Genomic DNA, 24,925 nt, shown 5'->3' on the forward strand with positions numbered 1-24,925 from the left:
CCAGTGCATTCAGACGTTCCTGGCCCATTGAATTTCGCAGGAATGTCTTAACTCGTGTCAAAGTTGAGAAACATCTCTCAGCTTCAGCTGTTGTCATGGGAGTAGTTATGAGGATGTTCAACAGAGTCACAGTCTCAGAGAACGTCTCCTGGAGGTTGTAGCTCATGAGAACCTGGTACAGTGCCAGTGCACCACAGTTTGACTTTCTCGTCGTCTGCAAAAAGACCGTTCAGTCTCTCCAAAAGCACACTGGCGATTGAGACTGAGGTTGATTCCGAGATGGGAAGGAACTCAAAAAAGCGCTCCTGCACTTTGTGGTTGCTATCTATGTACCTCAGCACAAGCACCAGCTGTGTCTGTGTAGAAACGTCCGTGGTCTCGTCAGCTTGGATAGCTACAAAGTTCGCCGACTTCACCTCCTCCACAATATGTTCCCTCATGACCGCTAGCATACACTCCAGTAGCTCGTTTTGAATGGTCTTTGATGTGAACTTCTTTCAAAGAGACAATCGAGTTGCACTGAACGCTAGCCATCTTGATAGTAGTACGTGAATTGATTGACGCTGCTACCCGCTCTTTTCTTAGTTACGTTCATGGTTATGTTACGTATGACGAAAGCGCGTAAGTGCAAGCCCTCAGAAACCCATAGAGATTGTATTGAAAGCTCTGATATTTGAAAAAAAAAGATTTTACATGAGAGGCTATGAGACACTTCTGGGCGATTTTCAACCTGACTGAAATCGCCCCAAAAGGGGCGGGGCCATTTGAAGCACGACTTTAGCCTGATTGGACATTTAGTGGCAGATCAGACGTCTAGATTAGAACACTGATAACTACTGTTGCCGTGATATAATTGATTAGAAAAAAAATCCCTTCCTTTTTCCGTTTGGCAGTGCGTCGCCCATATCGCCCTAATGAACACACCTCCCCTGCCCCCACCCCAAAACATCTTCCCATGGGCCATGGGCCTACCATCGCCGTGCCGTCAGCAAACAAAGGTCATGCAGCCACTCCGTTCTGTCTACGTGGTCATTTAAGGACCCATACTATGTATACTATGTAACCAACTGGATTTGAACCTGGGTCTCCTGCACCCCACAAGACTGTGTTAGCCCGCTAAGACTTCAGGTCCCAGTCAAGGTTACTCATCATGTGATTATCATCATGCATTTCACTGGACCATACTCACCCCTCTCCTGTCTTCACGTAGGGCTCGTGGCAAGGGTTCCTGGGGTAGCAGCGGAAACCGCCAAAGTAGTTCCAACACATCTCGTCCTCGCGGCAGTTGTTTCCTGTTTCACACTCATCTATGTCTGTTCATGGAGAGGAAATGTAGTTACTGAGAGAAAATGTAGTCAATGGTCATTTCAATAAGAAAATAACTTAAAATAGCTTATGAGCTTAGTACAACTGTCTTGTAGTCTTTGTAAACAAACAATGCGTAGCTTAAAACTAAATTTTTAACTATAATTGTCGATCTCGTGGACTGTTAGTTAATCAATCAAGTGTCAATACTGACTTTATACCAAGTAAAAATCTAGGCCTAAAGCCAATGAGTTATCATTGGGAATTCAGGTAAAAGGTATTGAGATTCAGCATTATGACGTACGACTTGCTGCTGGTGTAAGAGAGATATTCTACTAGTAGAAACAGGCCTATTTACCTTTGCACATTCGGTTGTCTTGGAGCTGGTACCCCTCGGGACAGGCACAGACATACCCTCCGGGCTGATTCACGCACTGCCACTGGCACATGTAACTCGAGAAGGCGCATTCGTCGATATCTACGAATAGATAAATATTATACAGTCAACCCTTAAAGGGGAGGAGGCTGACAGAAACTTCTCAGGAAATAAAATATTAGGTGTGAGTGGGAGGGATTGTGAAATTGTATCAGTATACATTAAGGTACTGATAAATATACACTGAGTATACCAAACATTAGGAACACCTTCCTAATATTGAGTTGCACACACCCCCTCCTTAGAACAGCCTCACCTCTATTTTTTTGTCATTTTTTTTGTTGTCATTTAGCAGATGCTCTTATCCAGAGTGAATACATGTTTTGTTTTTTTCATACTGGCCCCCTGTGGGAATCGAACCCACAACCCTGGCGTTGCAAACGCCATGCTCTATCAACTGAGCTACATCCCTGCCGGCCATTCCCTCCCCTACCCTGGGCCAATTGTGTGCCGCCCCATGGGTCTCCCGGTCGCGGCCGGCTACGACAGAGCCTGGATTCGAACCAGGATCTCTAGTGGCACAGCTAGACCACTGCGCCACTCTGGAGTTAATTTCATCATGGTGTCGAAAGGTGTCGAAAGCGTTCCACAGGGATGCTGGCCCATGTTGACGCCAATGCTTCCTACAGTTGTGTCAAGTTGGCTGGATGTCCTTTGGGTGATGGACCATTCTTGATACATGCGGAAAAAACCCAGCAGCGTTGCAGTTCTTGACATAAACCTGTACGCCTGGCACCTACTACCATACCCCGTTCAAAGGCTGTTAAATCCTTTGTCTTGCCCATTCACCCTCTGAATGGAACACATACACAATCCATGTCTGAAGGCTTCAAAATCCTTCTTTAACCTGTCTCCTCCCCTTCATCTACACTGATTGAAGTGGAGTTAACAAGTGACATCAATAAGGGATCATAACTTTCACCTGGATTCACTTGGCCAGTCCAGGTGTTCTTAATGTTTTGTATACTCAGTGTATAATGGCAAAAATTCATTGGATAGTAAATGCATGTTCCCATTAAGATAGCAAGATGCATGTCAGTGTTAGCTTTGTTCGATGAGGGGATGCACAACCAGCCCTCCATCCCCACACATACACACACACACACACACACACACACACACTCACTCACTCGAACAGTGTGTGCAGTACCTTGGCAGGAGGCTTGGTTGGGGGCTAGCTCATAACCCTGCTCACACTGGCAGATGAAGGAGCCCATGATGTTGTAGCACTGGTGCTGACAGGGGTTGCTCCCCTCACACTCGTTCACATCTGCAAAACAAGGACGGGCTAATATATTAAAGAGAAATTGCAAAATAGGCAAAGCAAAATTGGAAGAAGTAAAAGTTGCAGGTCCGTTATGATATTCAGAGAGAGCAACTTGGCATATATAGCAAGGCAATTAGAAATGCCAAATGGGCTCATTTTTCTAACTTTATCACTAATAATCAGAATAATTAGAGAGTGCTCTTCTCATCCATTGATGGCCTGATAAATCCTACCCCCACAAACCTATATGAACTTTCCTCCACATCTAAATGTGATGAGTTTGCGGCACAGAGATAAGATGACAAACATTAGGCTGGGTATCAGTCAAGCAATACCTGATGAGAAGTTTGATGATATGTTCCCTAGCCTACCACGCAAAGGCACTATGGATTTATTTTCCCTGGTTGACACAGACATGCTCAGGAAAGTGATATCACAATTGAAGTCTTCTACCTGCCTTCTAGATCCTATCCCCACCACCTTCTTCAAAACAGTTTTTAATTGCATATCTGAAGAAGTGCAAGCTATTGTTAATCACTCCCTGTTCACAGGCACTTTCCCCAATGCACTAAAAACTGCTATGGTAAAACCCCTTCTGAAGAAAAGTAATCTAGATTCTTCAGCTCTTAGCAATTTACGGCCAATCTCCAACCTTCCATTCTTAAGTAAAATTCTGGAGAAATTGGTTTTCAAACAGCTAAATGATTTTTTAAAGTGGCAACTGTATTTTTGAAAAATTCCAATCTGGTTTTCGGGCCCACCACAGCACAGAGACAGCCTTAGTTAAAGTGGTAAATTATCTTAGAGCCAACACTGATGCCAAACAGCTCTCTGTCCTTGTACTCTTAAATGTAAGTGCCTCATTCGACATTGTTGACCATGAAGTCCTTCTGGACAGACTGGAGAGGTGGGTTGGCCTCTCCGGTCCAGTTCTAAATTGGTTTAGGACCTATTTAACTGGTTGACAGTTTTTTGTCACCCTTGGTGAACATAACTCAGAGAAAATACATTTCACATGTGGCGTTCCAAAAGGTTACATTTTGGGTCCGGTACTGTTCAGTTTATATATGTTACCCTTTGGCAGCATTATCAGAAAGCACAGCATTGATTTTCACTGCTTTGCAGACGATACACAACTACATTTCTGTGTCACCAGAGGATTTTAGATCCACTGATAAATTATTAGACTGTATTAGTGATTTAAATACTTGGATGGCTCACAACTTCCTCCAGCTAAATCAAGAAAAAACAGAGGTACTTATTGTTGGAGCCAAAGCACAGAGAGAGAATCTAGCCAAACATTTTAATTCATGGGCAATAAAGATAAAACACCAAATAAAAAACCTAGGTGTCATTTTAGATTCTGAACTCAATTTCGAATCACACATTAGGAATGTGACCAAAATAGCTTTTTACCACCTGAGGAACATTGCTAAGGTGCGTCCGTTTCTCTCTCAGGCTGATACAGAGAGATATCCATGCTTTTATTACAAGCAGGCTTGACTACTGTAATGCTCTCCTGTCTGGTCTACCCAAGAAAGCCATTGGTCAACTGCAAAACATACAGAATGCTGCATCAAAAGGTTCTACAGCTGCACCATCGAAAGCATCCTGACTGGTTGCATCACTGCCTGGTATGGCAACTGCTCGGCTTCCGACCGCAAGGCACTACAGTGGGTAGTGCGTATGGCCCAGTACATCACTGGGGCCAAGCTTCCTGCCATCCAGGACCTCTATACCAGGCAGTGTCAGAGGAAGGCCCTAAAAATGGTCAAAGACTCCAGCCACCCTAGTCATAGACTGTTCTCTCTGCTACCGGCAAGCGGTACTGGAGCGCCAAGTCTAGGTCCAAGAGTCTTCTAAACAGCTTCTACCCCGGTTTTAAGGTCTGCACTGGTTGCCTGCACATTTAAAGATTATTCTATTGGTTTTTATATCAATCCACGATTGTGCACCCCAACACAACACAAGTTATGTACCTAGTAGGTCCCTCAGGTCCTCTGGCACTAGCCTTTTAACTATCCCAAAGCCTAGGACCAAGAGGCATGGAGAGGCAGCCTTTAGTTACTATGCCCCCAGCCTCTGGAATAGCCTGCAAGAGAACCTGTGGGGGGCTGAAACTGGCCATTTAAAAAAATAACTTCAAACACACCTTTTTAGCTTTGCATTTCCTTAGGGTGCTTTTCAGTCATTTTGTGGTCCTCTGTAGCTCAGCTGGTAGAGCACGGCGCTTGTAACGCTAAGGTAGTGGGTTCGATCCCCGGGACCACCCATCCACAAAAAAAAAAAAATATGCACGCATGACTGTAAGTCGCTTTGGATAAAAGCGTCTGCTAAATGGCATATTATTATTATTATTATCCTCTTATGTTTGTTATGTAGTAAATCTTCTTTTTTTTCATTGTTTTCTTGTTTTGTTTTCCTGTAAAGAACATTGGGTTGCTTCCATGTCTAAAATGTGCTGTATAAATAAAGCTTGATTGGATTTGATTTGACATAATAACAGGCTGGATATAAAGTCCTTCATGCAACAAAAACAGACTTCAACTGAATTCACCTGATTTGGTTGCACTTTCTGTTTCCTTGGTACTATTATTCATTATTCACCCCTGGGCACACCTAATTCAAACCAACTCCTATAAAAATATCCAACTGCTAGTTACATGTTTTACCATTTATTTTTGTTATCTAAAAAAGAGCATGGGCCAAATTTCATGGGACAAGTTGCTCCAAAACACACTCTGCAGTCTGGACCCCTAATATGCCTATCCACACATTCTGATATTCCATTTCCTGTTTCAACAAAAGCAATTTTCTGAATGGAACACAGACAACGTTCCCTTGCAACCCCACTCCTGGGTGGTCTCTATATACAACTTGCTAAAAATAGGGGATTCATATACAGGGAGTCGGAGGTGTTACACGTGTGGGAGAGAACACCAAGTCTGTTCAGAAAGCTCAAAGGCACAAAGCATCCAATCCCCTCATACCCTAGCCTGGTCCCAGATATGTTTGTGCTGTATTACCAAATGCTATGGTCATTGACAGCACAAACAGATCTGGGACCAGGCTACCCTGCTGATGTAATTCATTTGGTGACGACAGTGATGGACACAATGTGAGAATTATGTCATCCTGGAGGCTGGAAGTCTGTGTAAACAAGTTCCCCTTTCAACTATACACACACACAGGCACACACTCATACACACTTCCAGTTAACAAAGCCCAGCTGACCCTGCTTTTGGCTGGTGGCAGCGGGATTGGGAGGTGAATTGCCCTAATGATCAAAGCTGGCCTCCACTCAGCATGTATGCGGGGAAAAAGTGACGATACTGTCGCCTTACAACCTTTTTTTCCTAGAGATGAATTAAGACCAGTGACAAGGTGACATGCTGACAGAGGTGAACCAATCCTGCAATCAAACTTTAGTTTTATGTAGCATTATAGAGTGTAATTAACACACTGTGCCAAAAATAAGAGTGCAAAGAACAGGACACCTTCAAATATAGTACTTCTTGCCAGGATTTGCCAGAATCACAACGTTGAAATACTACCACACTACAGAGTGTATATACACATTATCCAGCACCCACCCCCAGCTTCCAAAACGAGCACATTAAATACAAACTTGGTTTACAAAGATCCCTGTGTCTTAGCAAGAATGGTGTGCCAAGCACCCCTATATATTCTGATTCCATCAAGGTGTCAGGTTAAAACTGTTTCATCGCAAGGGGACTACTGTGAGAAGCCCCCCCCTTCAAATATGTCAACATCCAGGATGAGAAACTACTGTTTTGAGAAGGGCAACTGCTCTTGCTTTGTGTTCAGTGGACTCTCAGAGGGATGAAAGAGGGTAAACAAGGGAACTAAGCTTCTGAAAGAATATGCCGCAGACCAAATCAAATGCTGAAGACTAAAGCCCATAGGTAAGCACATGCAGTGATGTCGTGACTACTGTTTTGGTGGACCTATCCATCTGTCCATATCTGAGGTGGATGAGATGTGCGATGAAAGGATGCACCACCATCAAAGTCCTCTCTAGCTATAATCAGTGTCTGCTGGTTGTCTCTTTGTAGTGCTTCAATAAGCAGTTGCTATTGAACCTTACAGTCAATGTATTGTAGTAGAATACTTCGGCTCTGTTCCAATACTTTAGAAATATGTCCTTCCTTCCTTGGGGAGAAATGTTCAAATCACTAATCTGACCAGGTTGGATTGGTGAAAGCAATAGTGTGGAAACCTTGCCTTCACTCTTTTTAGTTACAAATGAGCGATCACAGTTCCTAAGGGTTTACCTAGTCCACTTCTAACACAAAGGGGGCTCAAACCTCTCCAGGCTTTTGAGCCGAAAATGAAGACGAAGAAGAGCTAACTTGTCAAAAACAAACATGCATCTAACATTGTCACAATTGACTTAGGGATAATGTTACCTAAAGCAATTTTACTGGAAGCAGCCACTCATTTTTAGATGACTCATGTGTTTGTTGCTACCACAGATAATATGCCGAGATCAATTCAAAAGTGTTTATTTACGCCCACATTTCCCGGAAAAGGAATCCCTAGGCTGTGTTCAGTAGGCAACTAGTGGAAAAAAACGTTCAGAAACAGAGTGAAACGGAGAGATACTATCTGAACTTATCCAATAAGAAACACTTGTTATCGTTTTCCATTGCAAAACGTTTTTGCTACTGTATGTCCTAATGAACACAGCCCTGCTTTGGTCAGCAGTTCAACATAATAATAGCACGGCCTCTGGTCCCAATTCCCTCCCTATCCCTTCCTCTTGGCCCTAACACTTCAATGTTTGCCGATCTGGAAGGTGGAAGCAATATGATGAAGCTATACCACTACACTGCGTAAACCTTTCCAGATCTGTAAACATTGAAGAATTACGGCTGGATTGTTGCACTTGAATCCCACCCTGTGAACTTTTATTAATGGCCAAGTACCATGGTCGTATTAGCATTAGTTACCAGACTCGCAATCTGCATGTGGCAAATGTTTACCAGTTGTAAGAACAAGAAGCTGCTAGACAGCAAGAGAGGACCATTCAACAGTTCAGGAACATGTTAAATAGCTCAAACTACAGAAAACAAAAAGACTATAATGGATTGGACAGACACTGCAATAATCTTCCTTGGTAACAGTGTAGGTTTTGACTGTGATGACAAACTGGAAAAGTATTAATGCAGATCACTAATGCCATTTCTTTCGGAGATGTAGCACCATTTTGATCATGTATCTGACACTGTATAATACTATACAGTACATATCATAATACCACAAATCTGTCTGCCTTTAGTTTGTGCATCACTCCAACTTAAGGACAGTCCCTCTGATGAAAGAAACAATATGATTAAATGAGAAAAAAATATGTTTCAGGAATGTGTTGTTGGCTACCATCTCCTTCCTTCCCTGAGCTCAGCTTGGCCGTCGCCCCATGTTGATTGAATGGTTTATGTAACAGCAATTGTTTGCCTCTACCGCCAGGATTTGGCATGTTGCAACTTGACTAAAATCTTGCGCCGTTTGCCAACAGGAGATTGGAGGACGCACCCACACGCACGTACACACACATACACACACACACACACACACACACACACACACACACACACACACATACACACACATGCATGCACACGCATGCATACATACACAGAGACAAATGAGGACATTCTTTAATGACGGCTGCAAATGCATCATCCAAAGAAAGAGAGCAAAGGGGTAAATGGAAGTTAAGTGGTTCCCCACTTTACAGATCAAATACAATGCATCTTCATAACCTGCAGACAGCGCATCAACTGTTCAAACGGTCCAGTTAATTGCATCGTTTATATACTGTGTTATTGGCTTAACAAAATAGGACTAGGTGTAGTGTAAGATATTCAGTGCCAGTAAGGAATTTCACTTGAACTGTTTTCATACAAAATGTTCTAAAGGGACTGCAATCAATTTGAATGAATTCCAATTGGAATGATTCCTGAATGTGACTGAATGACAATCTGAGATGGCTATCTTTTTCCTCAATAGTTGTTCCTAAGCTAGCATCGGTAGTATTCCAGAGGGAAATCTGCCTGCTGGGATTGCTCATTCAAACTAGGGCCCCTGCAATGCTGAGTTTGTATAACTGCACTGCACTGCACCACAGTCCGCTTATAAGAATCAACCTCTGGTCCAAAACTGTTTGGCAGATCCATTCCTATTTACTTCAAATTACATTAGTCAGGGACTGATGGGATCTTTGTACGTAGGATTAAAATGATGCTGGACACTTCCATAACGAATCAGGATATTTGTCCAATAAGAAACACCCATTTTCAGTTTCAAAATGTTTTTTTAAACATTTGACTACAGTGAGCCCTAATCCTAATAAACATGCCCCAGCAAGTTGCGTGGGCTTACTCTTACCTCGGCAGTAGTTGAGCTCGTCCACCACGAACCCCGCGGCACACTGCATGGTGCCCGGGCTTTGGAAGGAGCTCTGGATGACCCGTCGGACAGGCAGAGCAGGGGCGGGTACCAGAGGAGGCTGTGCCTCCACCCGAGGGGCCACAGTGGGCTCGTCGTCACCGTTACTGATGATGATCTGGGCATTCTGGGGCAGGCAGAAGTAGCCTCCGAAATGGTTGATGCACCTCATGCCACCCTTGCAGGCGTCGGGCACCGTGGTACACTCGTTGATGTCTGAAAAGGGGAGGACCGCGGTCAGAGACAGTCAGACCTGGGTTCATATAGTAAGCCACGGTTTGTTTTCTACTTAAGCTGCGGTTGATTGCGCAATGAAACCAGTGGAATAGCCCCAAAAGTGCAAATCCCACCCACCTGTCACTCCAGGTTGTAAAAAAACAAATAGTATTTGAACGCAGGTCTGGTTGGAGTGTAACACCACCAAGTCAGCATGGGTATGACAGGAAAACCACCACCTCCACCATCAATATGCTTGCTCAGTAGGACTCAATAATTAAAGTTTAACATTGGTATACACATACTGTATCGGTGTCTGCTAGAACTGATAGGATCTCTTCCACAGTGTTATTCAATTCATCTACTAATTAATCTATTCATTAAGTCAGAAACGTACAAGGACATTTGACAAAGTGCTGAGAAGCACCTCTTACCTTTGCATTCTTGTCGTTCCATGTCAAATTTATAGCCATCTGTGCACTGTGAATACAAATAAGGGAGGATAAGTATCTGGTGCTCAATGTATTGGTTTGTTGATTGATTGAGGGATTGATTGATTAATCGATTGATGAATTGGTCTACAAAATATGTATCACATATCTCTGAAGCTTTACAGTCTACATGTCATTAAAGAGATAGTTCATTCATATTATACAATTACTTAGGTGTTTACTTACCCTGAAAGCAGTCTATAGACCAGGAGAGATAAACATTATTGCTTCGATTTGTTTCCCTAACCACTGTCTCTCACAACCCACTGGGTGATCTATCCCTTTAAGCTTAATTACAATATGCTACTATACAATTGCTGGCTTGGTAGTCGTACTCTCCTTTGTTATGCCACTTTGAGCCTGTATATGAGGAAATCAGACAGACAGCAATTAAGGAGTCAGCCTGGAGAACACCTGTGTCTCCCTAATTCCCCCAAAACAATGTGTTTAGTCTGTCGCCATCCAGGGAGGAATGTCTGCTCTCCTCGCTCGCTCTCGTCTGAGTCATGGGACTTGCCACTGGCCTGTGTGTGCACGGGCATGTGTTGCCTCCAGTCTCCATGAATCCAGACTCATGTTATTACCTCCATAATTAATCAGCTCCAACAACAACAACTTCGACTACAGTTATTTGTCGAGAAGGAGACATCCTCCACTGGAGACATGCCAATGCTATCCCATCAATGTCCATTCCAAGCCCTTTGTTAATTTTCATGAACGTTCACTTGGTACTTCAATCTGGGTTGGGGTCAACTCACATTTCAATCCAGGAAGTGAATTAACATTTTACTTCATGAAATGCAAATTGTCCATTTATTTTCAATTATGATTTTTCTATTTGTGAATTCAATTTCAATTCACTTCCTGAATCAAAAAACGGAATTGATCCCATCCTTGACTTGAATTAAATCCCACGTTGAAAAGCTTAATTCGTCCTTCAGTACTGACTCTTGCTTGTGCTGCCCCTTACAAAAATGAATTTGTGGCTGCAAACTTCCCGCAAGTTTGTGGCAAATTTGCTGTACACTAAATATTGTGCCACAAACTTTTGCCAGAAGTTTGCAAATGTTTGCCACTTGTAGTGAATCTGCAGCAAACCTTAGGCAACAATCATATTTATCGCCACTAGTGGCAAACAGTTTGCCTGTTTTTTTCTGGCAAACAATTCTCTCAAGATTCTATTTTAATCTGTGGCAAACCTGTGGCAACAATATTTATTGCCACTAGTGGCAAACAGTTTACCAGAAGTAGTTCCAAGACCAGTAAGCATTGATGACCAGTCGGTGGGAGAAGAAAAATCTATTGGAAATGCAAACCAAGCAATCTACCGACCGAAGTTGTACAATTAATTAAACATACTAATAAACTAAAACATTGTGCTAGCTAATTGATTCCTGTTTAGCAGTGTCATGTTTTATGGGATAGAGTGAAACACATTTTGTTGCTATATCAGTTTCAACCTGTCAGCACCACTGACTGGCTAGTGCTCAGCTAGTGTTTAGCTAGATAGCTATCATATTTTTGCACAATTAATGTGAGCTAGCTAGCTAACTAATGATTTGCCTAAACACTTATATTTTTAGGTAAAGACTTGCTGTCTTGTAATAACAAATGTCAATATGCTAGCCAGCTAGCGTCACTGTTCAGTACCAAGTTAGCTTTCATAACAGCTAGCAAGAAGCAATATGAGCTGACTTGACATCAGAGCAAAACATTTGCAGATGGATACCCTTCCCCTACCCGTCGTGTTGGAAGAGGCTGCATTGGGAAGAGGATGCATCAACACCCTGGAAAGATGTTTGTGGTGCATTCACTCATAACACATTTTTGTAATAAATGAGTGTAATGTAATCTTATTCAAGTTTGATAAGGTAAGCAAATGCATACATGTATTATTCTCATAAATGTATCCTGCTATACATGTATTATTTGTAAAAATTTGATATTTCATTGCTCTTTAAATTGCTAGCTCATCTTGATCATGTGTTATTCCTTCTCTCTTTCTTTCTAGAATCAATTCGTTACCAAGCAAAAATACAGATTGGTTAGTTTGAATCAATTGTGTTGCCGCTTGGCTGGAGAAAAATCTCATATACTGTGGCTCTCTAGAAACAGTTGGACACACATTTAAATTTAGTAGGCCTGAGTCCCAGTTTATGCTAGCTGCATTTTTTGTTTGTATAGCATTTACACAAGGCAGAATAATTGTTTTCTTTCTAAAAAATATATAGAATGCCAGTTTCAGTAAGAAGCATAGCAACATCAAGGTAACTTTGTAACAGCTGACCCCAGCTGTTACAAATAGCTGACCGCAGCTGTTACAAATAGCTGACCGCAGCTGTTACAAATAGCTGACCGCAGCTGTTACAAATAGCTGACCGCAGCTGTTACAAATAGCTGACCGCAGCTGTTACAAATAGCTGACCGCAGCTGTTACAAATAGCTGACCGCAGCTGTTACAAATAGCTGACCGCAGCTGTTACAAATAGCTGACCGCAGCTGTTACAAAGTTTGGGCTTTCAAAGCCAAACCCGTCCATTAGCCACTGAATCTACCTTTTAAGATGCCGAAATAGAAAATGTTTTCAGTAATTGTTTTCAGAATCTTAATGTTGTTTTTGGTTTGTGTTTTCTGATTGTTTCAGTGCATGCAGTCATTAAGCTTTGGACGAAGGACTTCCACAGGGCATCCATCTCCAAAGTTCACTCAAAAAGGCAATAGTTCTGAACTGGGTTTGATTTTGTTTTAATTATTTCAATTTTGTTTCTTTTTCTTTTAGACTTCCATTGGTTAAAAGCTAATTTCTCATCAGTTATCACTTAGCTCATTAACATTTTGTAGTTGCCCCTTTATACATCTTAAGGTTAAAATCCCCATAGTGTTCACATTTTTCTCATGTAAATATTGTAGCTACATAAAAATATTCAGTCTTTGCTCTTTTCTTCATTAGCATGCTGATGATCATTTCAAATTGTGTTGGATGTATTTTTTATCTGTTATTAAGACATGTAATATATGTAGTTTAGTATATTTAGTACATTAAGTATGTTTAGTTTAGCTTCTCTGTGAGAAGCAAGTTCATTTAAAGTTATATGTGATTTGGTTTATGCTACTCTGAAAATATAGTTTACCAAGCTACCATTACTTCACACTGGAAGAAGTTAAACTACCCTTAAGAAAAATATAGTTTACTTAACTACAGTTGAAGTCGGAAGTTTACATACACCTTAGCCAAATACATTTAAACTCAGTTTTTCACAATTCCTGACATTTAATCCTAGTAAAAATTCCCTGTTTTAGGTCAGTTAGGATCACCACTTTAATTTAAGAATGTGAAATGTCAGAATAATAGTAGAGAGAATGATTTATTTCAGCTTTTATTTCTTTCATCACATTCCCAGTGGGTCAGAAGTTTACATACACTCAATTAGTATTTGGTAGCATTGCCTTTAAATTGTTTAACTTGGGTCAAACGTTTCGTGTAGCCTTCCACAAGCTTCCCACAATAAGTTGTGTGAATTTTGGCCCATTCCTCCTGACAGAGCTGGTGTAACTGAGTCAGGTTTGTAGGCCTCCTTGCTCGCACACGCTTTTTCAGTTCTGCCCACAAATGTTCTATAGGATTGAGGTCAGGGCTTTGTGATGGCCACTCCTGTCACGATCGTCAAGCATAGCGGACCAAGGCGCAGCGTTTGCAAAATACATCTCTTTATTAGGAAGAGAGAAAAACACTAAACCGAAACACTATCCAAAACTTTACAAAACAACAAACGACCGTGAAGCTAAACAACGTAAGTGCACTGACAAGCAACAAACGTTCAACATAGACAATTACCCACAAACATATGATGCCCATGGCTGCCTTAAATATGGCTCCCAATTAGAGACAATAAACCACAGCTGTCTCCAATTGAGAACCAATCTAGGCAGCCATCAACATACAAACACCTAGACAAGACACTACCCCATAAACTTACAAACCCCTAGACAAACCAAAACACATACTTCACCATGTCACACCCTGACCTAACTAAAATATAAATGAAACAAAGATAACTAAGGCCAGGATGTGACATAACCCCCCCCTTAAGGTGCGAACTCCGGGCGCACCAGCATAAAGTCTAGGGGAGGGTCTGGGTGGGCGTCTGTCCACGGTGGCGGCTCTGGCACTGGTCGTGGTCCCCACCCCACCATAGTCACTACCCGCTTACGTAGCCTCCTCCAAATGACCACCCTCCAACTTAACCCACCTGGATTAAGGGGCAGTACCGGACTAAGAGGCAGCACCGGACTAAGGGGCAGCACCGGACTAAGGGGCAGCACCAGGATAAGGGGCAGCACCGGACTAAGGGGCAGCACCGGACTCAATGGCGGATCCTGGCTGGACGGCTCTGGCGGATCCTGGCTGGACGGCTCATGGCTGGCTGACGGATCTGGCTGCTCATGGCTGGCTGACGGATCTGGCTGCTCATGGCTGGCTGACGGATCTGGCTGCTCATGGCTGGCCGACGGATCTGGCTGCTCATGGCTGGCTGAAGGATCTGGCTGCTCATGGCTGGCTGACGGATCTGGCTGCTCATGGCTGGCTGACGGATCTGGCTGCTCATGGCTGGCGGAAGGCTCTGGCTGATCCTGTCTGGCGGAAGGCTCTGGCTGATCCTGTCTGGCGGAAGGCTCTGGCTGATCCTGTCTGGCGGAAGGCTCTGGCTGATCCTGTCTGGCGGAAGGCTCTGGCTGATCCTGTCTGGCGGAAGGCTCTAGCGGCTCCTGTCTGGCGGACGGCTCTAAAGGCTCATGGCAGACGGGCGGCTTAGCAGGCTCAGTACAGACGGGCAGTGCAGGCGCCGTTAGGCAGACGGCAGACTCTGGCCGGCCGAGACGCACATAAGGCCTAGTGCGTGGTGCCGGAACTGGAGGTACCGGGCTGAGGACACGCATCTCAGGTCTAGTGCGGGGAGAAGGAACAGGGCATGCTGGACCCTGGGGACGCACATAAGGCCTAGTGCGTGGTGCCGGAACTGGAGGTACCGGGCTGAGGACACGCATCTCAGGTCTAGTGCGGGGAGAAGGAACAGGGCATGCTGGACCCTGGGGACGCACATAAGGCCTAGTGCGTGGTGCCGGAACTGGTGGTCCCGGGCTGAGGACACGCATCTCAGGGCTAGTGCGGGGAGCAGCAACAGGCCGGGCTGGGCTGGCGACGCACACCGTAGGCTTCTTACGTGGCGCAGGAACAGGCCGGGCTGGGCTGGCGAAGCACACCGTAGGCCTTGTGCGAGAGGCAGGAACAGGTCGGACCGGGCTGGAGACGCGCACCGTCCATTTGGTGCGAGGGGCCGTAACAGGCCGGACCGTACTGGGGACACACACCACTGGCTCTACCCCGGGAACTGGAACGGGCCGGACCGGACTGGCAACACTCCCCAGTACCTCTCGCCGTGCCTCCAAACCTCCTTTCCCTTCTTTAACCAGTAGCCCCCGTAACCTGGTGGCCTTTTGTATTTGCCCCTTCTCTGCCTCCGTCAGCCCCGTCGTCCATGCCCTGTGCCCCCCCCTAAAAAATTCTTGGGGGTGCCTCTCGTCTTGCCTCCGTGCTGCCTCCTCATATCGCCTCCTCTCGGCTTTAGCTGCCTCCAGCTCTTCACGAGGGCGGCGAACTTCTCCCGGTTGTGCCCAAGGACCCTTTCCATCCAGTATCTCCTCCCATGTCCATGAATCCTGTGTAGGTGGGTCCTGTTGCCGCTTGACACGCCGCTTGGTCCTAGATTGGTGGGTAATTCTGTCACGATCGTCAAGCATAGCGGACCAAGGCGCAGCGTTTGCAAAATACATCTCTTTATTAGGAAGAGAGAAAAACACTAAACCGAAACACTATCCAAAACTTTACAAAACAACAAACGACCGTGAAGCTAAACAACGTAAGTGCACTGACAAGCAACAAACGTTCAACATAGACAATTACCCACAAACATATGATGCCCATGGCTGCCTTAAATATGGCTCCCAATTAGAGACAATAAACCACAGCTGTCTCCAATTGAGAACCAATCTAGGCAGCCATCAACATACAAACACCTAGACAAGACACTACCCCATAAACTTACAAACCCCTAGACAAACCAAAACACATACTTCACCATGTCACACCCTGACCTAACTAAAATATAAATGAAACAAAGATAACTAAGGCCAGGATGTGACAACTCCAATACCTTGACTTTGTTGTCCTTAAGCCATTTTACCACAGCTTTGGAAGTATGCTTGGGGTCGTTGTCCATTTGGAAGACCCATTTGCGACCAGCTTTAACTTCCTGACTGATGTCTTGAGATGTTGCTTCAATATATCCACATATTTTCCTTCCTCATGATGCCATCTATTTTGTGAAGTGCACCAGTCTTCCTGCAGCAAAGCACCCCCACAGCATGATGGTGCCACCCCCGTGCTTCACGGTTGGGATGGTGTTCCTCGGCTTGCAAGCCGCCCCCCTTTTTCCTCCAAACATAACGATGGTCATTATGGCCAAACCGTTCTATTTTTGTTTCATCAGAGCAGAGGACATTTCTCCAAAAAGTACGATCTTTGTCCCATGTGCAGTTGCAAACCGTAGTCTGGCTTTTTTATGGCGGTTTTAGAGCAGTGGCTTCTTCCTTGCTGAGCGGCCTTTCAGGTTATGTCGATATAGGACTCGTTTTACTGTGGATATAGATACTTTTGGACCTGTTTCCTCCAGCATCTTCACAAGGTCCTTTGCTTTTGTTCTGGGATTGATTTGCAATTTTCGCACCAAAGTAAGTTCATCTCTAGGAAACAGAACGCATCTCCTTCCTGAGCAGTATGACGGCTGCGTGGTCCCATGGTGTTTATACTTGCGTACTATTGTTTGTACAGATGAACGTGGTACCTTCAGGCGTTTGGAAATTGCTCCTAAGGATGAACCAGACATGTGGAGGTCCACCATTGTTTTTCTGAGGTCTTGGCTGATTTCTTTACATTTTCCCATGATATCAAGCAAAGAGGCACTGAGTTTGAAGGTAGGCCTTGAAATACATCCACAGGTACACCTCCAATTGACTCAAATGATGTCAATTATCCTATCAGAAGCTTCTAAAGCCATAACATCATTTTCTGGAATTTTCCAAGCTGTTTAAAGGCAGTTAACTTAGTGTATGTCAACTTCTGACCCACTGGAATTGTGATACAGTGAATTATAAGTGAAATAATCTGTCAGTAAACAATTGTTGGAAAAATTAATTGTGTCATGCACAAAGTAGATGTCCTAACCGACTTGCCAAAACTATAGTTTGTTAACAACACATTTGTGGAGTGGTTGAAAAACAAGTTTTAATGACTCCAACCTAAGTGTATGTAAACTTCCGACTTCAACTGTATATCTCACATCAGAATTAAATGTTCATCCATGTTTCTCAAATGTCACATTTCGAAGTTGTTGCAAACGTCAAATTTAGAAGTGTTTAAGGTTAAGTTTAGGCATTAACTCAGAATTTTTAAGGTTAGGGTTAAGTTTAGGCATTAACTCCGAATGGTTAAGGTAAGGGTTAAGGTTTGGGACACAAAAGCAATGTTTCAAGTGAGAACTAGGCAGGCCTGATGCCGAAAAAGAAGGAAATTATTGCCTTCTTTTCTTTTTGCAAAAAAAAAATAGTGTGTTGTTACAGTAGTTAGCTGCACCGCTACATGGCAAAAAAGTAATGAACTACTGAAAACACTACCCAGATTTGAATTTAGTTAAACTACCACCAAGCTACTGGAAAATGTAGTTAAATTACTAGTTCAACTACATGTAGTTCACTACTCCCCAACACTGGTTAAGCTACACTAAAGCTACCCTTAAGAAAAACATAGTTTACCTAACCCCTTACGCTTGTGGGAATTGGCCTATATGGATAGGGCTAAATTGAAATGTTTCTTACAGGAGAAATATGGAAAGCATATGCATAACCTTGGTAGCAATTAAAAGGGAACAGTTTGGATATTATGGGAAAATTAGGTGAGGACACAACAGTTCTCCTGACACAAGACTGAATCCAAACATTACACTGTTGATTTTATGTGCATTTGACATTTACTGTACTTTTCGCCACATTTGTTGATAATGAAATCGGAAACTACTCTGGATACATTCAGTAATATGATAAGAATATTATTGGAAGCTTTGGGGTAGGTGCAACATAAGACAAAAAAATTACAAGGGTTTGAGTGAGAGGTCTAACTGGTGTTTTCCAGTGGCCACACACCTCTCCAAAGTGTGCACAGTTCCTAAGTAATTTCAATGCACTTTTATGATTCTATAAGGTGCTTTTTTCAGCTCTTCTACCTGTGCCGTTGAGGAACTAGAGCAAGCACACTTGTAGATGTTTTAAACACAGCCCTGCATCCCCCGCCTTTACACAATTACTAAAACGGTCCAATATGAATCGCAATCTGGGTCAGGTGGGCGTAATTTGAAAGCTTGTTCTATTTCCAACATATCTAGCTAAATTATAAAATACGATCTTACAGTGTTGGGCTTTCACAAGGCAATTCAGACAAGTAGATCGTAATTTTGGTGTGCATAGAATTGAGTCATGAGTGCATTCAGATGCGTGGTCTGCGGCAAATGTTTCTTCACAATACAACAAACAGGTACTCCTGAGTGGCGCAGTGGTCTAAGGCACTGCATCGCAGTGCTAACTGTGCCACTAGAGATCCTGGTTCGAATCCAGGCTCTGTCGCAGCCGGCCGCGACCGGGAGACTCATGGGCGGCGCACAATTGGCCCAGCGTCGTCCAGGGTAGGGGAGGGAATGGCCGGCAGGGATGTAGCTCAGTTGATAGAGCATGGCGTTTGCAACGCCAGGGTTGTGGGTTCGATTCCCACGGGGGGCCAGTATATAAAAAAAAAAAAAGATGTATTCACTAACTGTAAGTCGCTCTGGATAAGAGCGTCTGCTAAATGACTAAAATGTAAATGTTAATTATGTTCAGAACAACCCAGGGTATAACGCTATGTCTTCTTGTAACTGTACATCAAACATAGTGATCATAAACATTGACACTGTGTACTACATGAGTTTTATGATATGGAAATGTGAAGTGCACATTTGGACTCACAGGTGTTTGGCTTGCTTGTATGACATCAAAGTGGTATTTATTCAACTAGCTCTCACAGTCTCACGTCAGAATTAGATGTTCATCCATGTTTCTCAAACGTCAAATTTCGAAGTTGTTGCAAACGTCAAATTTCGAAGTGTTTAAGGTTAAGTTTAGGCATGAACTCTGAATTTTTAAGGTTAGGGTTAAGTTTAGCCATTAACTCCGAAATCTTAAGGTTAGGCATTAACTCTGAATGGTTAAGGAAAGGGTTAAGGTTTGGGACAGGCTTAAAACAAAAATCTCAAAAACAACTTTGTATCGTTTGATTTGAACTTGCAACTTTTGGAATCAGGGGCAGATGCTTACGCCCATTTGCCATCCCTGTCCAAAACACTCTAGCACAGCATTCCCAAACTCGGTCCTCGGGACTCTAAGGAGTGCACGTTTTGTTTTTTGCCCTAACACTACACAGCTGATTCAAATGATCAAAGCTTGATCATTAGTTAATTATTTGAATCAGCTGTGTAGTGCTAGGGCAAAAAAACTAAACGTGCACTCCTTGGAGTCCCGAGGACCAAGTTTGGGAAACCCTGCCCTAGCAAAACCGAAACCTACTTGATGGTAACAGCGCTCACTGTTGACCCTAGTGGCCAGTTTCTCCCAACGTCCTCAACCAGGTCACCTGTGATACAAGTCAGTATTCGACGTCAATCCATGTGATGGACGTAAAATACTGACTTGTATCACGGGTTACCTGGTTGATTTATTATAATCCTCAACGTCTCATTTTTCAAAATACATAGAGTCCTCTTAATGTTATGCATTTCCCTCACTCAGACAACCAAAAATTCGCAAAAGTTGCCCAATAAGCGGGAGGGATGGGGGCAACTTCTTGTCGCGCGTGGTAGTGGTGAGCGGGTCAGCTGTTCGTTCACCCGCACCCGTTCGCAATTGCTAATAACCTATCCTCAACCGCCCGACTATAAGTGATAAAGTGAAAATCTGGAGGCCCGCAACCGACTCTAACCCTTAATATAGAAAATAATGAGCTGTAGGCTACAGTCAGAGACAGCAGAAAGATTTTATTGACAGGGGGTGCATGCTTTCTTTTGCCTGATTTAGATATGTTTCTGCTTATAATTTCCGACATTTTCGTAGGCTATTTGTTAATCAACTTGTCTATAGATACATGCAGCTTCTCTTCTGTCATTATATGTGACTAAATAAACTAAATGAATGCTTCAATCTAGTTGACAAGTTCTCTGTCATCTCTGCTTCTTTCATGTAGCAAAGACATTAAGGGACCGGTTGTAAGGAAAGGAAATAGAAAGCTGTGAAAATGACCCAACATGTTTCTGATAAGATTTCAGTTCGGCTTGGATGCATATTTTATGTGGTTGAAATACTATCAGCTTTTATGATGCTGATAAAGATAGTGCCTCTACAGAGGGTATCTAACTGCGCATTCGCATTCTCTCAAGATGCTGAAACAAATAAATAATATTTCTCTACTCCTGTTCCTGAGTCAAAATTGTATCTACATTTGGTGTATCATTTTACTGGAAGAAATGCTTAATTCTGCAGGAATTAATATTGAGGTTATAGACCTACAGTCAGATTTCAGTTTCCATTTAATCCATCTGAACAGTAGGCTACAGTAGTCTACTGTTTTCTCTTTATTCAACACAATATTTAATTACCCTAAACCTGCCTGCCCCGCAATATAACTGAGGCAAATGGTCACACCAGATACTGACTGGTTGTCTGATCCACGCCCCTACCTTTTTTTAAGGTGTCTGTGACCAACATAATCATATCTGTAATCCCAGTCATGTGAAATCCATAGATTATGGCCTAATGAATTTATTTCAATTGACTGATTTCCTTATATGAACTGTAGCTCAGTAAAATTGTTGAAATTGTTGCATGTTGCGTAAATATTTTTGTTCAGTGTACATGCAGTTCACTACTCCCCAACACTGCATTAAATGTTGTTAATACACAAAGTAACCAAAAGACAGAAGCCATTTTTTTCGGTAAGGGGCTACGTCTTTTAGTGGCAGTTTCCCAAATGAATCCTATAGTCTCCAATGGAGAATCACCATTGAATGTGCCTTTCATTCTGGACCTGGAACTAGGCTTCTGGCTGGCTCCGGGAAACCCACCCTATTTTTTTTGCAGCAGGCACTGCAGTGTATGCATGTGGAGGTTGTGAGAGGGGCACTTGCCGTGTATGAGATGGGTTCCTCAGCCTCCTGCGAGATGGCCACGTTGACAACAACACTCAAGCACAAGTAAATCCGTAGCATTGTGACGTCCCTGCGACATTGAGAAAAAGATTGAGTGAGAAAATGTGTTTTTCGAGTCAGTGTCCTTGTGTGCATGTTGAGTCTTAGAATGTTCCAATTTTTTTTGCATACATTGGCAAAATGGTTGCAGAATACATCTCATTTGGTCCAGTTTTCTTTATGTTTCCCAAATGGTAGTCCACAACCTTCCTGTGACATTCCTATGGCCAGGACTCACTCACTCCAGTTTTCTAACACATGCTGAGGAAGGCACTAAGTTGAGATCTGTGTCAGCAGATGGACATGATTCTCATAAACCAACCAGATCTGTCCATTTATACATTATCATGAAATGATATAAGATATGATTATATGCTGATTATAACATTATATGCTGCATACATTATAATTGGCATTACTATTAGAAAATTGGCATTATGACCTGTATAGCTTCCTTAATGAAGAATTCAGCACATTCTATTATTTCCTTTATTATATTTTCTACTCAACTATTTTCCTAAACTGGTTAGAGCAACATCGCCTTTGCACGATGTTCCTGCATTGCAAACAGGAAATGCTTGGAAAATCATGTTCAAATTCCAGGGCATGACCTGTGGCAAACTTACAGTAATACCACAATACCTAATGCTCAAGGAGCTGATGCTGGCATATGGATATTGCCTATCCAGTGTCTGAAAAAGTAGGTATCTATTAAGGTTGTCCCAAATAGTGGGTCAGCTGGGATGCACAGACACTAGTAAATCATACAACCATAATTACAACAGTGAACTTGAATAATTGGCTACCAGTGTGTGTGTGTGTGTGTGTGTGCGTGCGCTTGCGTGGGTGCAGAGTGAAAACCAATTGTAAAGTGTCTTTATTGCACCATCAGTTGGTGTACCTCATTAAGAAAAATAATTACATCAGGAGAGGAATTGTTAGGCAAGTACAAACATCTCCTTTGGGAGCACAGCCTGGTCTCATAGACTAGACGTGACATAGTAAAAGTACATCCGAGACACTCAAATTAGTATGATATGTTCCGTTTGGTATGGTTACATAAAACAGAAGGTTACTTAAGGAAAAATGGAAATGAGGGAGGGTGGTTGGTTGGGTGTATAACAATGCGAACATCTAGCAACCCAAAAGGTTGCATGTTGGAATCTCATCATAGACAACTTTTGCATTTTGCTAATTAGCCACTTTGCAACTACTTCCTACTTTTTTAAATAATTTGCACTTACTTAGCATGTTAGCCAATCCTTCCCCTAACCCTGGACATCCACAAATTAATACATACCATACGAAATAACTAAATTCAATATTTCAAATGTACATACATAATGATACGAAATGCTCTGAGGCCAGGTTGCAGCATTCACTTTTTTATTGGCAAAGGTCCAAATCCCCCTCCAGCTATCTTCTGAATCACCCTATCAGTTTCATGTGTTTTCCCTGAAAGTACATTCCCATTCCGCGTTTAGCTCTTGTTCATATTGTAATGACTTTAAAGTTTAATAAATCATTATATCCTAATGGTGTCATATTTAGCGTTATCAACATAACATATTCTAACACTAATCGCCCCATATAGTAAAGTCTGATTTACAAGATAAACCACAGTAGGCTATCTATTACCTAGCCTATCTGCCCAGGGACTACAGATGAAAACTAGCAAACTGGCTAAATCTGGCACATTTAGGGAAATGTTAATTAATGTGCATTGTCCCTGTCAAATAAATAAATAAATAGGCCTAGAATAGAAACCTGTCAATTCCGACATGTCAACTGGTGCGACTGTCTGATGCAGCGATTATAAACAAAACCAATTTCCGATTATGACTATGATGCAACATAAATAATAATATGTTGGATTTATAATAAATAATTTAACATCTCTTGAACAATGCGCATTCAATTCAACAGATCAAATGTAGGTTAGTATCCTAATGGCATGCAACCAAATTTGGAGTAGTGCAAAATGAAGGCTATGCAAGGTATGGTTTCATTTGCATTCGATAGGGTTGCAATTTACCTGTAAAATTACTTTTTCGTTGGGAGTGTATCAATACTCAATTGATTATTTTCCTCCGGAGGGTCCCGTCAGAAGTGATGGTAAGTCTGAAGAAGCAACTTCTCCCCGAAGTCGGTAAACTTCTGTACAAATTACCAGGGTATCACAGGGTAACAAAATGATCGGGAGGTGGTGCTATCTTTACAGGTTACACTCTACATCCGCGTCAAAGCCTTTTGTCTCTTTAACATTGCAAAGTAATTTCTACTGTATCTAATTAAAAGCATTGCGCCCCCTCTACCGGAGATTTGAAAATATTGAGGCAGGTAGTAAATGTAATAGCACAACTTCGCACTGCCAGTGAGTGACAGAATGTTTTTGTTACAATGTCAATGTAATGCAGTTCGTGGGTTCAGAGAGTGCAGCGTCAACTATGTGAAGTCTAAGACCAGACAGAGGCAACACACATGACCTCTATAAATCGTAACTTTATTCTTGACAGGCACCATCTCAATTAGTTCACGTGACAGACAGGATTTTGTAGACACAGGTCAGGCATTACTAATCAATGATGAACATCCAATTTTCATCCTTACATTGACAACATTGGGAGAATCTCAATTGCATACTCCTCATGTCCGCTCTTCTCACTTTCGTCTCCAAACCTCCAGAGTGGCACAGCGGTCTAAGGCACTGCATCGTGCTGCGAGAGGCTTCACTACAGACCCGGGTTTGATCCCGGGCTGTATCATGATCGGGAGTCCCATAGAGTGGTGCACAATTGTCCCAGCTTTGTCTGGTTTGTTTAATATAAGGATTTATACTTTTTGTACTTAAGTATATTTGAGCAATTACATTTACTTTTGATACTTAAGTATATCTAAAAACAAATACTTTAACACTTTCATTCAAGTAGTATTTTACTGGGTGACTTTCACTTGAGTCATTTTCTATTAAGGTATCAAGCATGACAATTGGGTACTTTTTCAACTTGTTACGTTCCCCAGCAACAAACCAAAAATTGTCACTCAAACAGAAGGGGGAACTAACAGTCACTGACAATGGCCAAAACGAAACAGGTGGGGTTCTAGGAGGGGTTCTGAAAGACACTCATGGGGGTGTCCCCTAAAAGTTGACTAGCAACAACAACTGGGCCCTAAAAGACACCCACCATGAGTGCCCACTGAATATGCCCAAGAAGAGGCAAACAAAATAAAACCCAGGCCAAACTTAAAGACAGGAAGCAAACCAAAAAGTGGAGCAAAATGAAAACAGGGAAGATCAGGTAAAGGATTACTTGTCTAGAACTCAAAATAGGGAGAGCCAACTAAAGGTGTTGACCCT

The 24,925-nt window shown here is 42.7% G+C and overlaps 1 protein-coding gene across 1 annotated transcript in view; it reads right to left on the minus strand.

Annotated features, from left to right (window-relative positions):
- Nucleotides 1-23,798, minus strand: part of LOC311113565 (EGF-containing fibulin-like extracellular matrix protein 1) — a 31,183-nt gene extending 7,385 nt beyond the window's left edge. The window contains exons 1-7 of the mRNA XM_084156812.1: nucleotides 23,603-23,798; nucleotides 21,508-21,598; nucleotides 10,130-10,175; nucleotides 9,420-9,695; nucleotides 2,892-3,011; nucleotides 1,664-1,783; nucleotides 1,190-1,313 (exon numbers count right to left, since the gene is read on the minus strand). Of these exons, the coding sequence (XP_084012938.1) occupies nucleotides 1,190-1,313; nucleotides 1,664-1,783; nucleotides 2,892-3,011; nucleotides 9,420-9,695; nucleotides 10,130-10,175; nucleotides 21,508-21,588 (767 nt within the window). The 5' untranslated portion in view covers nucleotides 21,589-21,598; nucleotides 23,603-23,798. The remainder of the gene's footprint in view (nucleotides 1-1,189; nucleotides 1,314-1,663; nucleotides 1,784-2,891; nucleotides 3,012-9,419; nucleotides 9,696-10,129; nucleotides 10,176-21,507; nucleotides 21,599-23,602) is intronic.
- Nucleotides 23,799-24,925: the final 1,127 nt, after the last annotated feature.

The sequence above is a fragment of the Coregonus lavaretus genome (genome assembly GCF_964263955.1).
Source record: "Coregonus lavaretus genome assembly, chromosome: 40".
NCBI classification, from domain to species: Eukaryota; Metazoa; Chordata; class Actinopteri; order Salmoniformes; family Salmonidae; genus Coregonus; species Coregonus lavaretus.